The sequence below is a fragment of the Chiloscyllium plagiosum genome, chromosome 18 (genome assembly GCF_004010195.1).
Source record: "Chiloscyllium plagiosum isolate BGI_BamShark_2017 chromosome 18, ASM401019v2, whole genome shotgun sequence".
In the NCBI taxonomy this organism is placed as follows: Eukaryota; Metazoa; Chordata; class Chondrichthyes; order Orectolobiformes; family Hemiscylliidae; genus Chiloscyllium; species Chiloscyllium plagiosum.
Genome location: NC_057727.1, coordinates 19,985,592 through 20,001,919, shown reverse-complemented (window position 1 = coordinate 20,001,919; position 16,328 = coordinate 19,985,592). Strand labels below are relative to the sequence as shown.

Here is a 16,328-nt window from a genome sequence, read left to right as displayed (position 1 = left end):
GCCAGTGGCTCAATCACCAATGTAAACAATAGTGGCAAGAGAGGGGACCCTTGTTGGCTGCATCTGCCGATACTAAAAGTATCCAACCTTATACCATTAGTGAGAACCGCTGCTTTTGGGTTACTATGTAACACTGCCACCCTCTTGGCAAAAACCACTCCAGTACATAAAAGAGGTATGGCCACTCCACCCAGTCAAGCACTTCCTCTGCTTCCAGGGAGACTACCAGCCCGGAATCAAACCTTGCTGGCATACCTGGACCATGTTTAATACTCTTATTAGTAGACCTGCGACCGTTGATAAAACCTGTCTGGTCCTCCTTTATGATGAAGGGCAAAACCCTCTCCAACCTTAACGGCAGCAGTTTCAACAGAATTTTAAAATCCACGTTCAGTAACGATATGGGCCTGTACAAAGTGCAATCCTCTGGGGTTTTCCCTTTCTTAAGAATAAGAAAAATATTTGCTTCTCTCAGAGAGGATGGGAGGCAGTCCTGACTGTATGAGTAGTTGTACATATCTAAGAGTGGCCCAACCAGCATGTCAAAAAACTGCTGATAAAACTCACTTTGAAATCCGGGCCGGGCGCTTTACCACTCTGGAGCTGCCTCACCGCCTCCTGTATTTCCTGGATTGTCGGGGGCTTTCAGAAAGGATGCCTGCTCCAAGGTTACACCGGGAAGGTTCGGGGTCTTAAAAAAAGATTCTGCCTTCATCAATCTGTCCTCACAGCCTGCCGACTGGTACAGCTTGAAGTAGCTTCCTAAATGCTGCATTAATCTTTTTGAGAGTACCAGCACTGTCTCCGATGGATGTAATAGATTAGGGGGCATTCTTCTTTCTGGCAAGATATGCTAGGTATCTACCCGGTTTATCACCATACTCAAATAATCTCTGTTTTGCAAAAAGAGATTTCTCTCTTTGCTGTCTGGGGCTGTAATCTGCTGCAATTTACTTACAGATGGTCTGTCAAAGTATGCTGACTCAGCTGCCTTCAGGCGAGCCTCGAGCAAATGCTGCTGCTCTCCTCTCTGCCGCTTCCAGGTCACTGAGTAAGAAATAATCAAACCCCGTGCATAGGCCTTGGCAGTCTCCCAGAGCACCAATGGGTTACTGGCCATACCCAAATTAATGTCCCAAAAGATTTTAAATTCCTGCAAAAAATACTCCTTAAACTTGCGATCTTTCAAGAGGAAAGGGTCCATGTGCCAGTGCTGGGAGCCTATCCTGTTACCACCGGCCTTGATCTCCATGTACACTGCCGTGTGATTGGAAATGGGAACGTTCCCTATTCTGCAAGACAGCACCGAATTCAAGAAGGTCAATGGGACAAAAAAACATGTGGATTAGAGAAAAAGGTGAAATCTCTAACTTTGGGGTGAAGAATCTCCACACATCCACCAACCCCAGCTCCCTGTTCAGGTCCACCAACTGCCTGGATTGAGGGGATATACCCACAAGACCCCAAGGCATCCTGTCCACTTCGGGGTCAATAAGATAATTAAAGTCTCCCCCTCTAATTGTATGACATGCCACAAGGGCTATTAACCTGGAAAGTGTATCCGGTAAAAATGAGGGGATGTGCCAGGGGACAATATACATTCAAAATCCCATTTTCCTCTCCATGTACCAAAGCTTTAAGAATTATAAACCACCAATGTTCATCCTTAATTTGGACTAAAATTTGAAATGGGAGATTCTTCTGGATGAGTATAGCAACTCCTCTACTTTTCGAATTAAAGGATGAGAAAAACACCTGTCTGACCCCTCCCAGCTGTAACTTCAAATGCTCCTTACCGGTTAAATGTGTGTCTTGCAGCAAGGCTACATTGACCCTCTCTTTTCTAATGCTTTAAAGTATCTTTTTTGTCTCAATTGGTGAATGACTCCCTTAACATTCCAGGTGTACTATTAAACGAATGGCTAGCCATAGCCGTCCGGAACAGTCTGTGACACCCCGGGAGAAAGAACCCCGAAAATAGCACGCCAAGTGAAAACAGTAAACAGTTCATATAAATTTTAAAATACAACTTCCAAGACTACCAAATTAAAACTTCTCACACCTACTTCTACAACATACTGACATATAACACAAACGAAAGGACACTTCCCCCCTTGCCCACGGAGTGGGGGGGACTCATATGACCCACTAACTCCTCAATGGCTCCTTCTACCTGAAGCCATGCCCCTGCCCCAGACAACACAAAGTGAGAAAAAATACACAGCATCATTTGTTTATCCCTATAGTGCTGGAGTCTGTGTAAACCTCTATAAGGTCACCCCTCAGCCTCCGACGCTCCAGGGAAAACAGCCCCAGCCTATTCAGCCTCTCCCTATAGCTCAAATCCTCCAACCCTGGCAACATCCTTGTAAATCTTTTCTGAACCCTTTTAAGTTTCACAACATCTTTCCGATAGGAAGGAGACCAGAATTGCACGCAATATTTCAACAGTGGCCTAACCAATGTCCTGTACAGCTGTAACATGACCTCCCAACTCCTGTACTCAATACTTTTGGATCAGTAGCATATCAACTATGGGTGTAAAAATGATGTTTTGGCAATATTGCCCTCACTCTGATGCATTGCCCCCGCGCTTTAACAGTATTAATAACTACTGGGCTTTGGCAATATTCCCTAACTGTTCTCATTTTGTCCTAGAACATCAAGCTAGTAAGGGGGCATCTTGCCTGAGATGCTTCACTGTCCAACCATAGTGAGTGAGGGTCCCCTCTCCCAGGCTCAGTCATTCACACAAGATAGCAATGAACTTAATTGATAGTTTTTGATATCTGGCAGGTCAACTCCTCCCAGTCTGTGGGGTAGCTGCAGTTTAGTCAGTTTAATAAGGAGTCGCTTGCGATACTAGATAAAGGAACTGAACCAGCTGTTCAGTCTTCTAAACGTGTGCTTAGTAAAAAGTAGTAACATTTGCATAGGATACAGCGGACAGGGGAGAATGTTCACTTTAATGAGGGCTATCTGACCTCACCAAGAGATCAGACGCGCCTCCCATCTTCAAAAGTCTTGCTTGATTCTGTCGAATAAATGGGCAAAATTGGTTTTAAATAGCCAAAGACAGGGGTGATGAGTTTAACTAAGTAAAGAAAGCTCTCCTGCGACCGTCTAAAAAGAAATCGAGATTTATTCTCAGGACCAGGCATTTTCAGGAGACCACCCATGGGCATGGCCTCTAATTTCGCAAAGTTGATCTTGTAATCCGAAAAGCCGCCAAACGAATTAATGCATTGTATCAGATAAAGATATTTTTCAATATATAATTTCAGTTACATCACACTGTAAACTTTTGCTGTAAATTCTGTGTCTTAGAATTATGTACTCCACAACCACCTGATGAATAAGCATCGCTCCAAAAAATAGTGCTTCCAAATAAACCTGTTGGACTATAACCTGGTGTTGTGTGATTTTTAAACTTTGTATTAGATGAGGCACTGAAACTGTTGGGTTTGATAAAACAGACATAGAATTAATCTACATACAATGCAATCTTATGCGACTTTGTCCCCACTTTTGGAGCAGATATATTGGGATTCCCACATATTGCCTCTGCCAGCAGTTCAATCACCAATGTAAAAAGTAACAGTGACAAGGGACCGCCCTATTGATTGCTCCTAAGGAAATTGAAATTGCTTGACCATGGCAAGAGGGTCACTATATAAAATCTTTACCCATCTGATAAAGGCCTCACCCAAGCCAAACCACTTTAAAGTATAAAAAGATATGGCCATTCGACCCGGTCAAATGCCTTATCCACGTCCAAAGAGATCATTAATCCCTGTACCGATTGTTGTTGACATATTTGGATCATATTAAGTAACCTCCTAACATTATTCACCGATCTGCGACCTTTTATAAAACCCATCTGATCCTCCTTAAAGATGGAGGGAATCTCAGTTTCTAATCTGAGTGCAAGCGTCTTAGATAGGATTTTGAAATCAACATTCATGAGTGAGATGGGCCTATAGGAAGCACAATCCTCCGGGGCCTTCCCTTTTTTAAGGATAAGAGAGATGTTTGCTTCTCTTAAAGATGGTGGGAGGAGGCCACGACTATGTGAATTGTGAAATATACTAAGCATCGGTCCTGATAGTATACTTTTAAATTCCTTATAAAACTCACTGGGAAGTCCATCAGAACCAGGCGCCTTTTCATTCTGAAGCTGCCTCATAGCCTCCTGCACCTCTTTCACTGTCAATGGGGCATTAAGGAGAAAGTCTTGTTCAATGGTCACTCCCAGGAAGTCCAAATTCTTAAAAAAGACTCCATTCTAACCTGCCTATCCTCACAACTTTCAGACTGGTATAGTTTGGAGTAAAATTTCTGAAACACTGCGCTTGAATCATGGGTTAAATTTCCAGTATGTTCCTTGATTAAGGTAATGGCTTGAGGAGCACTCCTTTTCCTGGCAAGGTACACTAAGTACTTGCCCGGCTTATCCCCATGCTCAAACAATCTTTGGTTTGCAAATGTAAGCTCCCTCTTAGCTGCCTGTGAGCTAAGTGTGGAGTTCAGTGCAGACTGAAGTGCTGTGATCCCCTGTAGTTTAGCCAACCAGGACCTATCAAAGAATGCCTTTTCAGCTGCCTTCAGACACGTCTTGAGCACGCGTTGCTGCTCACGCTTCTGCTGTTTCTTACTGGCAGAAGGAAATAACTAACCCCCTAGCTTAGGCTTTAGCAGTTTCCCAGAGAATGGATGGATTACTGACCGAGCCTGAAAAAGCGCTGAATTCTGTAGAAAAGAATTCAGTAAACTTGCTAACCTTAAAGATGAAGGGATCAAGTTGCCAATGCCTCGAACCTACCATAGTATCCTTACTCTTGACCATTAAATATTCTGGACTGTGATCAGAAATAGTGATATTGCCAACTGTACATGACACCATTGAGTCCAAATGCGCTGTGGGAATCAAAAAGAGATCAATCCTGGTATGGCATTTGTGCGGATTTGAGAAAAACGTCAAATGTCCGCCACTAGGGTGAATGTGCCTCCAAACATCTACCAATCCTAGTTCAACACACAAATCTCTTAACTGCTCAGGTCGTGAAACAGATATCGGGAGCCTTTGGGCAATCTGTCCACCATGGGGTCTATTAGACAATTAAAATCCCTTTTTACAATAATATGCTGGGATGCGAGGTTAACCAGTTTACAAAGTGTGTCTATCGAGAACTTGAGGGGATGCGCCAGGGGACAATAAACATTTAAAATCCCATATTCTTCACCATTAATCAAAGCTTTAAGGATTACAAGTCTCCCATGTGTGTCTTTATACATTCTAACAACTTAAATGGGAGATTCTTCCGAAGTATGGCAGAGCTGTACTCCTAGTATTGAAAATGAGAAATAAACCTAGTCATACCGAATCTGTTGCAGTTTCAGATGCTCTGTTTCATCTAGGTGTGTTTCTTGCAATAAGGCAACATCCACCCTCTCCCTTTTAAGACGGGAAAAAACACCTTTTTCTTCTTGTTCAGTGGGTGACTCTCCTTAATGTTTCAGGTACACCACTTGAACATATCCTTAGCCATAATGTTCTACAGCACCACTTAGATTCCAGAGAGGGAGAACTTGAACTACGAATCGCTGAGCTTCAGTACAAGAAAGTCCAGAAAACACAAAAACTACATAAACTAAAACAGCTACAACCAACAAACCTACAAACCTTGTAAAAATTATGTACACTAAAAACAGAAAAAACAAAAAAGCGCCAAAAGGCACTGATTAGAGGAATTTACCCCCCATTCAAACGGGGCACCTACATCCCAAAACCCTACTAACCACCCCAACCACCCTCTTTACTCCTACCAGCTAGGGTCATGCCACAAACTCAGGCAACCCAGTAGGAAAGAACAAGATTAGTAATATACATAATTAAGTTAAAAGTAAATACGTCACCCATCCAATGGTATAACAACTTAGAAATTAATGATAAATAATCTATCTATCCTGAGCATAATTTAATGCAACTTATTACCAATAAAAGGAGACTCCACCAAGTCCTCTCGAAAGGAGGACAAACTCAACCAACTCTGTTATCTGTGTCTAGTTAATCATCTGGCTTAAGTCAGCGTGTCCACAAAGTAGCTTGCTTTCTCAGGCAAGTCAAATAAATATATACACAGATCCATTGGGGTGGCACAGTGGTTAGCCCTGCTGCCTCACAGTGCCAGGGACCCAGGTTTGACTCCAGCCTCCAGCAACTGTGTGTGTGGAGTTTCCACATTCTCCTGTGTCTGTGTAGGTTTACTCCGGTTTCCTCCCAGAATCCAAAGATGTGCAGGTTCGGTGAATTGGCCATGTAAATTGACCCAAAGTGTTCAGGGATGTGTAGGTTAGATGCATTCATTAGGGTAAATATAAGGGAATGGGTTTGGGTGGGTTATTCATCGCAAAGTCAGTGTAGAATTGTTGGGCCGAAGGGTCTGTTTCCACACTATAGGGTTCTATGATTCTGAAGCACTGCTGGATGTCTTAGTCTTCGAGAGTACTAGATCCCAAGCTCTCTCAATCGCTTCTTGAGGTTCACAGGATTTCCTTTTTTGATTCATCACCCTGAAGTCATTACACACCAAAGGGCTCGGATCCTTCTCTTGAGCTCTGGAAGCTTCCACGACTCTCCGTTTGTCTTTATAATGATGGAACCGTACCAGGACAGGGTGAGGACATTGGTCCATTAATAGCCTTTGTGCTGCGACCCAGTGGGCTCTCTCAATCTTTATCCTTCCCTTTTCAGCCTCCAAACTAAGGAATCCCAGGAACCACGTTCCAAAGAATTCCACTGGCCGCTCACCTTCTGTCCCCTCTGGCATGCCAACAACATGAAAGGTTCTTTCTTCTGCTCCTGTCCTCAAGATCATCCAGCAAACCATGGACCTGTGTTTCCAGGCATTCAATTTGACTCTTGGATGAATCAGCCTCTGTCTCCAATGTTGTGGCTCTGCGCTCAAGCTCATCAGTCTTTTTCCCAGGTCTTGCAGCATAGCAGAGACTGGGGCCAGCTTTTTCTCGATTTTTTCTTCAATCTGCTTCCCCAGGACCTGGTGAGATTTGGCAAGCTCTTCAACCAAGGCTTGGTGAGTAAGCAAGCCCACTGCCTCGGTGGGTTGAGCTGCAGCCTCAGCTCCGGGTGAACTCCCTCCTTTCTTCAGCATTCTCCCACAGCAAAAATGTAGGTAGTTAAAATTTTCAGGTTCAGTAGCTCTTTTACTTTTTTTTTACACACAGTAACATGGATGGGATGGGTTTCCTGCCGATGTTGTGGCGCAGAGCCTAGCAGATGCGATACTCCTAGGTCACCGCCATCATGGATCCCCTCGCTACACATCACTTTAAATGCTTGTACATAGATATTGTGCAGATGAGGTGGGGGGTGGAGAATGTGGTGGTCAAGAGATGGGGACTGGTGGGGGGGGGGGGGGAAGAGGGCATTCTGGCTTATAGGTATTTCTTCACTGATCCAGTGAAGCTCCTGAGTTCTCTTCTGATCTCAGTCTTAAGCATGTCCTGCAAACTCTCTCCCCACCACTGAACATACAGTTCAAAATCACACGAACATCCCTGGCCTGGTTGCTACTGCATTTGTGCATGGTGAAAAATATAAAGACTATGTGACATCGGTGTTTGGCAATGTGCACCTGCATGTTCCGAATGTGTGCGCATGCAGAATTGTCCGCAGTTGCCAATATCAGCAATCACTGGCCACCTGGAATCTACATTCTTATCTCAGCATTGCTTTTCTGGAGATATATATTGACCTTGGAGAGAGTGCAACACATACTCACCAGAATGATATCGGATTTAAAAAGGTTAATTTATAGGTAAAGCTTTTGGAGACAAACTTTCTATTTCATTGAATAGAAAAATTATTTTAATTGTTTTGAGTGTTCATGATTAAAAACTTTGAGAGAGAGAGAAATTAATTTCCTGGTGGAGAATTCAGAACAGGAGTGAAAAAAAAAAACAGCTGTGGTAGTGTCTAGTGTCCATACCTTTGAGCTAGATTGCCCAGGTTTCAATCCTACTTGCTCTGGAGTGTAGTGAATCACTCTGCTCAGGTTGATTAGAAAATATAAAAATAGAGCGAGCTTATCCAGGGCTGACACAAGAAAGCACTTCGCTACAGAAAGTTTGGTGGCATTTGTAAACTCTCACCAAAATGTTGTTGAAGCTGGGGCAATTATCAAGCTCAAATACAGATGGACACATTTTGCGTGGCCAGAATATTAATGGTTGTGAATCAAATGTAGGAAGATAAAGCTGAGAAAAAGACCAGCTATGACTTAATTGAATTGCAAACTAGACTTGAGGCTCAAACTCAACTGGTTTAATAGCTTCCTCCTATTTCTGTGTTCCTTGAAGTACAGCAATAATTGAATGTTAATAGTAATGTATATTTTCAAAAATATTTTTCAAACCCAAATTGATTTAAACATTATTACAACTTTATAAATTTACGCGAGATTTTAACTGCCATAACGATTTCCAGTCAGTCAGCTATTTGTTATGCATATAGAACAAGTTAATCATGAAATAATTTACCTCAATCAGCAGAGTCCTCTTTTCTTCCCAAATATGTTTTTCTTCTTCAAGATCTGTAGTTCGACAGAATAGTTTTGGGCCATCTAAGAACAACAAAGTAAAATAAAATTCACTGAGTCATAATTATATTGCTAGTTGAATTCCAAAAATATAGAAGAGAAAATGAACGAAAACAATGCTGCATCTTAAGCCAATAACATCAGGATAACAGTCTATTTTATATCACATTTTACCTTTCAGCCTTTGATCATCTTTGAAGAAGAAAAATAGATTCGCATTCTTCTTAGAAAATATTACTTCCCTGAAAACGAAGAGTACAAAATAAAAGTAATTGATATATGCAAGCATTTAAATATGATTTAAATGACTGTCAATTATCATTCAGTTGGTTCATTCTCAAGGCAGGGTCTCTACCAAGATCTACTGTTAAACAATTAGAACACTATTTGTGTACAGTATTAAAATTACATTGATATTCTTGCCAATGTCCCGCTGAGCATTGTTGAAACTTTTCATCTTACAAGTGTCTTTTTTCAGCAGTACTCATTCTACCAAATAACTCCTTAAATGAGATGTCCTAATTTTAATTAAACATGATTAGCAGAAACTCTGAATAAAAATAGAAATGTCAAAATATAATTTTAATAATTATCAAAGACATAATTAAAAACTGAGTCAAATATGACCAATTCTGGAAAGGTGGACACATCATCATTCATTTTGCAAACAGTCAAATGTTGTTTTGCAACTATCAGAAGAAATGCACAATTCCTTCTGGACTTGGGTTATCTATATGTGAGTTAAACTCCTAGTCCCGTCACTTTTATTTAGGTTAAGTGGTAAAAACAGTAATGGTTGTCTATGTTAATCACCAAGCTTAATTTGTTAGTGTTTACTGTTGATTATTTTCTTTCCAATGGAGATTAGTTTTTGTTCCATATGGTCAGATTAAAAAGCACTGTTGTCTAAGATGCAAAGCTATTTCATTTATGCTTAATGCTTTTTAATATAAAAGTTGTCACAGTATTTTCAATGTATTACAGAATAGTACCTTTTAATGTTTTGTTTGAAAATTTAGTTTTTCATTGTTATTAGTGATATAATCCAAGCATCACATTGAAACAATTAAGTTACAGAACAAATCAAGACTGGGTTTTGGTGAGTTGCATTGGAGGCAAATAAAAATCAAGATTGAGCAAAAAAAAAAGTAGTTTTGTGTGCAATTTCTAACCCATCTTAAATTATGTGTTGGATGGGTCTAAAATTCAATGTTGAGATTAATTTCAGATAAATTCTGAAACATTATTCAATGTCAAATAACTAACACTAATCACATTCCTTAATATCAAGAACCTAACAATGCTGACTCAATTTGGAAATGGGTCTTGGACTGAGCACCATTTTACAATGTTACAAGTGTTAGAAGAAAAGGTTCAGTGAAATTCCAATTTAAGTAGCATTAGGTTAGCTTTACGTTTTTTCTGTGCTATTTCCACAATTTTCTAAATCTTTCTCTTCATCATTATCATCTTCAGAGGAGCTATCTTGAAATCGAGGATCCTCTTGCCATGGAAATGCTGTCATATGCCTTGATTCAATCTGATACCCGAGTTCTAAAACAGTAAAGATTGAAACAACGAATTGCCATTTCTGAATTCAAAATATTCACTATACAGCACGATTGATACTTGCGCTTAATTTCTAACAAATCTCAAATAATGTCATTGTGAAAACAATTACTCATAGACCCGTGAATAAGAAATGACTCTTCAGATATAGTGTTATTTCCACAACCATGTTTACCAATGACATGAAGGTTGGTGGAGTGGTGAATCGTGTGGAGGGCCATTGTAGGTTGCAATGGGACATTGACAGGATGCAGACCGGGGCTGATAAGTGGCAGATGGAGTTCAACCTGGATAAGTGTGAAGTGATTCATCTGGAAGGTTGAATTTGAATGAAGAATAGTGTGTTAAAGGCAGGATTCTTGGCAATGTGGAGGAACAGAGGGATCTTGGGAGTCCATGTCCACAGATCCCTCAGTAGTGGTCATCCTAGTTGATAGGGCTGTTAAGAAGGCATATTGTGTGCTGGCTTTCATTGTCAGGGGATTGAGTTTAAGAGCCGTGAGGTTATGCTGCAGTTTTATAGAGCCCTGGTTAGACCATGCTTGAAATATTGTGTTCAGTTTTAGTCGCCTCATTATTGGAAGGATGTGGAAGCTTTAGAGAGGGTGCAGAAGAGATTTACCAGGATGCTGTCTGAACTGGAGTGCATGTCTTATGAAGATAGGTTGAGGGAGCTAAGGCTGTTCTCATTGAAGCAAAGAAGGACAAGAGGTGACTTGACAGAGGTGAACAAGATGGTGAAAGACATTGATAGACTGAATAGCCAGAGACTTTTTCCTAGGGCAGAAATGGCAAACACAAAGGACATAATTTTAATGAGATTGGAGGAAGGTTTAGGGGAGATGTCAGATGTCGATTCTTTACACAGAGAGTGGTGGGAGCGTGGAATGCACTGCCAGCGGTGGTAGTAGAATCAGATACATCAGGGACATTGAAGCAACTCTTGGATAGGCACATAGATGACAGTAAAATGAAGGATATATAAGGTTAGTTTGATCTTACAGCAGGATAAAAGGTCGGCACAACACCAAGGGCCAAAGAGCCTGTGCTGTACTGTTCTACGTTCTTATATACATATAACTGACAATTTGATGAGACAATTGCAAAGTTTGTAAGCAACACAAAACTTGGAAGAACTGTAAATTGTGAGGACGACAGAATGGAACTTCAAAAGAAAATTGATGCACTGTTGGAGTGGGCTGATAGTTGACAGATGAAGTTCAGTGTGGAGAAGGATGAAGTGTCACAAAGAACATCAAGAGAATGTATGAAACAAAAGGGTAATATTCTAAAGGGTGCACAGGCGCAGAGAGGCCTGGGAGTACATATACATAAGTCATTAAAGGTCGGAGGAGAGATAGACAGCTGTTAACAAAGCATAATGTATCCTAGGCATTATTAATAGAGACATACAGTACAAAAGCAGGTTATGATGATCCAATGTACAGAGTCATAGAGCAAAGGACGGTGGTTGGCAGTAAGTTAAAATGCTTAAGAACTAGTGCTGACACAATGGGTTTAATGGCCTCATTCTCCTTCATAGCAATTTTGTAATGCTGTGATATGAGCATGTTAGTGTTTCAAATGACAGAAATTACTTTCAACAGCCCAGACTTTGTAGCTGTAATGACAACCATAAAACTGAAAAAAACATTTTTGTCATTATGCAGACAATTAAACTTAGAAAATCAGTTGATGCTGCTGCTGATTCCTTGCCCCTCCAGTGTGTACCATTGAAGTTGCACTGGAAGAAAATCTTTGGAAATCATTTTAATAATCATGAGGTTTAACTTTACGCTAGTCTTGTTGTAAAACTGCTTGGAAACATCATAATTATTACTGAGCAACCTTTTTGGCTCTGGAGAACTTAATTCATATATGTGGATTTTAAAATCTCATTATTATGCCCAATTTGGAAAATAGTATAAAATGTTTTCCAAGTTTCATCATCTTCTTTAAACCCCATGATAAGAGCATGACATTATTTTGTTTAATGATTAAGTAAAGGATAAACTATGCTTTTACTTCCTTATTTGTTCTATGCGATAATTCTTAAAGAGCATGGAGGTGGCGGGGGGGGGGAAGAAGGGGGAGACTTACCAGAGATAAGCCAGGGTTGCACGTTTCTGGCACAGAGTCTGGCCCTGTTGCTCAGAAGGGAAGGGGAGAGAGAAGCTGAGCATTAGTTATTGGGAACTCCATAGTTAGGGGGACAGATAGAAGGTTCTGTGGGAACAAGAGAGACTCACAGTTGCCTCCCAGGTGCGAGGATTCATGATGTCTCGGATCATGTTCTCAGGACCCTTAGCAGGAGGGGGACCAACCCCAAGTCGTGATCCACACAGGCACCAATGACAATGACAATGACAATGACATCGGTAGGAAAAGGGATGGGGATTTAAGGCAGAAATTCAGGGAGCTAGCGTGGAAGCTTGGAGCCAAAACAAACAGAGTTGTTATCTCTGGTTTGTTACCTGTGCCATGTGCTAACGAGGCGAGGAAGAGAGAGAGAGAGATGGATAACTGGGGCTCATTCTGGGGTAGGTGGGACCTCTACAAACAGGATGGTCTGCACCTGAACCAGAGGGGTACCAATATCCTGGGAGGGGGAAATTTGATCATGCTCTTTGGGAGAGTTTAAACTAATTCAGCAGGGAGATGGGAACCTAAATTGTAGCTCCAGTGTCCAGGAAGTTGAGAGTAGGGAGGTCAGAAATATGGTTTCAAGGTCGCAAGAGTTTACTGATAAACAGGAAGGTGGTTTGAAGTTTGTCTACTTCAACGCCAGGAACATCTGGAATAAGGTGGGTGAACTTGCAGCATGGATTGGTACCTGGGACTTTGATGTTGTGGCCATTTCAGAGACATGGAGAGAGCAGGGACAGAGATGGTTGTTGCAGGTTCCGGGATACAGATGTTTTCGAAAGAACAGAAAAGATGGTCAAAAAAGGGGAGGTGTGGCATTGTTAGTCAAGGACAGTATTATGGTGGCAGAAAAGACTTTCGAGGACTTGTCAACTGAGGTAGTATGGGTTGAGGTTAGAAACAGGAAAGGAGAGCTCACCCTGTTGGGAATTTGCTATAGGCCTCCGAATTGTTCCAGAGAATTAGAGGAAAAGATTGCAAAGATGATTCTGGATAGAAGTGAGAGTAACATGATAGTTGTTTTGGAGGACTTCAACTTTCCAAATATTGACTGGAAATACTATAGTTTGAGTACTTTAGATGGGTCAGTTTCTGTCCAATGCATGAAGGACTGTTTCCTGACACCGTATGTAGACAGGCCAAAAAGAGGAGAGGCTATACTGGATTTGGTACTGCGTAATGAACCCAGCCAGGTGTTATATTTGGAGGTAGATGAGCAATTTGTTGACAGTGACCACAATCAGTTATGTTTACTTTAGTGATGGAAATGGATAGGTATATACCACAGGGCAAGAGTTATATCTGGGAGAAGGCAATTATGATAAGATTAGGCAAGATTTAGAATGCATAGGATGGGGAAGGAAACTGCAGGCGATAGGCACTATTGAAATGTAGAGCTTATCAAGGAACAGCTATTGCGTATCCTTGATCATTATGTACCTGTCAGGGAGGGAAGAAGTGGTCGAATGAGGGAGACATGGTTTATTGAAGAAGTTGAATCTCTTGTTAAGAGGAAGAAGAAGACTTATGTTAGGATGAAACGTGAAGGCTCAGTTAAGGCAATTGAGAGTTACAAACTAGCCAGTAAAGATGTAAAGAGAGAAAGAAGAAGAGCAAGGACAGGACATGAGAATTAGTTGGCAGATAGGATTAAGGAAAACCCGAACACTTTCTATAGGTATATCAGGAATAAAAGAATGACGAGAATAAGACTAGGGCCAATCAAGCACAGTCGTGGGATGTTGTGTGTAGAGTCACAGGAGACAGGAGAGGTGTGAAATGAATATTTTTTGTTGGTATTCACACTGGAAAAAGACAACGTTATCAAGGAGAACACTGAGATACATGTTGCTAGATTTAGCAGTTTGGATCAGAAATTGGCTAGCTGAAAGAAGACAGAGAGTGGTAGTTGATGGGAAATGTTCATCCTGGAGTTCAGTTACTAGTGGTATACCACAAGGATGTTTTGGGTCCACTGCTGTTTGTCATTTTTATAAATGACTTGGATGAAGGCATAGAAGGATGGGTTAGTAAATTTGTGGATGACACTAAGGTCAGTGGAGTTGTGGATAGTGCCAAAGGATGTTGCAGGTTACGGGGGCCACAGATAAGCTGTACAACTGGGCTGAGAGGTGGCAAATGGAGTTTAATGTGTAAAAGTGTGAGGTGATTCACGTTGGAAGGAGCAACAGGAATACAGAGTACTGGGCTAATGGTAAGATCTTTGGCAGTGTAGATGAGTAGAGAGATCTTGGTGTCCATATACATAGATCCCTGAAAGTTGCTACCCAGGTTGATAGGGTTGTTAAGAAGGCATATGGTCTGTTTGCTTTTATTGGTTGATCAATTGAGTTTTGGAGCCATGAGGTCATGTTACAGCTGTACAAAACTCTGGTCTGGCTGCACTTGGGAGTATTACATACCGTTCTGGTCACCATATTGTAGGAAGGATGTGGAAGCTTTGGAAAGGCTTCAGAGGAGATTTACTAGGATGTTGCCTGGTATGCAGGCAAGGTCTTATAAGGGAATTGAGGCTGTTTTTGTTAGAGAGAAGAAGGTTGAGAGGTGACTTAATTGAGACATATAAGATAATCAGAGGGTTAGACAGGGTTGACAGTGAGAGCCTTTTTTCTCAGATGATGATGGCTAACAAGAGGGGACATAGCTTTAAATTGAGGGTGATAGACATAGGACAGATGTCAGAGATAGTTTCTTTACTCAGAGAGTAGCAAGGGCGTGGAACGCCCTGCCTGCAACTGTAGTAGACCTGCCAACTTTAAGGGCATTTAAATGGTCATTGGATTAACATATGGATGAAAATGGAATAGTGTAGGATAGATAGGCTTCAGATTGGTTCCACAGGTGGGGAAGCATTGAGGGCCGAATGGCCATTACTGCACTGTAATGTTCTATATGTGTTTGATGTTCTATTCAATCCATAGTCTGACAGTTGTAAAAAATATTTCTTAACTAACATACCAATTCTACATCCTCTCCTTGAATTTACTCCATCGTACCCTGCAAACCTTCTTGAACTTACACCTCTGGTTCACTGCTTGGTATACCTTCCCCTAATCCATTATCAATAAAAGTCAGTATTCACTGTTTTCTCTTACATCTGGAATTTATTTTGCTTTGCATTCTTAAAATTAAGCAAAGCTTGGCTAAGTGTCTTGTCATGTCTTCAATCTGCTCTCCGACCTTCTATTTTCTCTCCACTAATCAGTCTGTTTCAAGTTTTTTGGGGTGTGTTACTCCACATGAAAGAAAAAAGTGGTTTCAATTCAATGTGCACTGATTCCTCATGCAAACTGCCCATGTTTTAGTAAAGTTTTGTAGATACGGTTATCCTCCATGAAATTCTCAAGATTCTAGAAAGGTCCAGTTCAAGATGGAAAATAGCAAAATCAAGAAATTCAAAAAGGGAGAGAGACAGAAAGAAGCAAACTACAGGCCAGTTGCAAAGTAGACACAAACATTTTTTGTCTATTGTTTCAACAGTGGTCATAAGAAACAATTTTACCTGGTTTTTGAGTGTTAGAAGTTGCATCATCAAAGAATGAAAATGTAAAACCAGCCAAATCTTCTTTCGAATTACCATTTAAAAGGCAATCAACAGTCTCAGGAGATTCAATAGGTTGATCTTGAACCTGACTATCATCTTTCATGTCCCATTTGACTTCGTTCACTTTGGTCCCGGAATCGAACATTTCTTTCAAGTCCACATTAACATCATAATAGATTTCTGTTGATACTTCCGGAAGCTTCTCAGCTTCTTCTTTTGCTTTTCTTTTTTCTTTTTTGCTGCAACGTTTATGTAATAAGTTAGCACATAAATTTAATGAATTTGTCCAAGATACCTACAAATTATCTTTCATTCATGATATACAAGTTTCAAATCAGATATCTAGAGTTAATGAGTACTCATGTTGAGTTTCTAACACGCTGAATTGAACCATGAAATAAAAGCACTATTGACCTCAATGGGGCCGCTGA

General features: G+C 40.9%; 1 protein-coding gene across 3 annotated transcripts in view; it reads right to left on the bottom strand.

Moving 5' to 3' along the window:
* Positions 1-574: 574 nt before the first annotated feature.
* Positions 575-16,328, bottom strand: part of nol8 (nucleolar protein 8) — a 42,517-nt gene continuing 26,763 nt past the window's right edge. For all 3 annotated transcript variants that reach the window (XM_043707891.1, XM_043707893.1, XM_043707892.1), the window contains exons 13-17: positions 15,856-16,136; positions 10,034-10,172; positions 8,793-8,860; positions 8,560-8,642; positions 575-691 (exon numbers count right to left, since the gene is read on the bottom strand). In XM_043707891.1, coding sequence (XP_043563826.1) covers positions 590-691; positions 8,560-8,642; positions 8,793-8,860; positions 10,034-10,172; positions 15,856-16,136 — 673 coding nt within the window. In that variant the 3' untranslated portion in view covers positions 575-589. The remainder of the gene's footprint in view (positions 692-8,559; positions 8,643-8,792; positions 8,861-10,033; positions 10,173-15,855; positions 16,137-16,328) is intronic.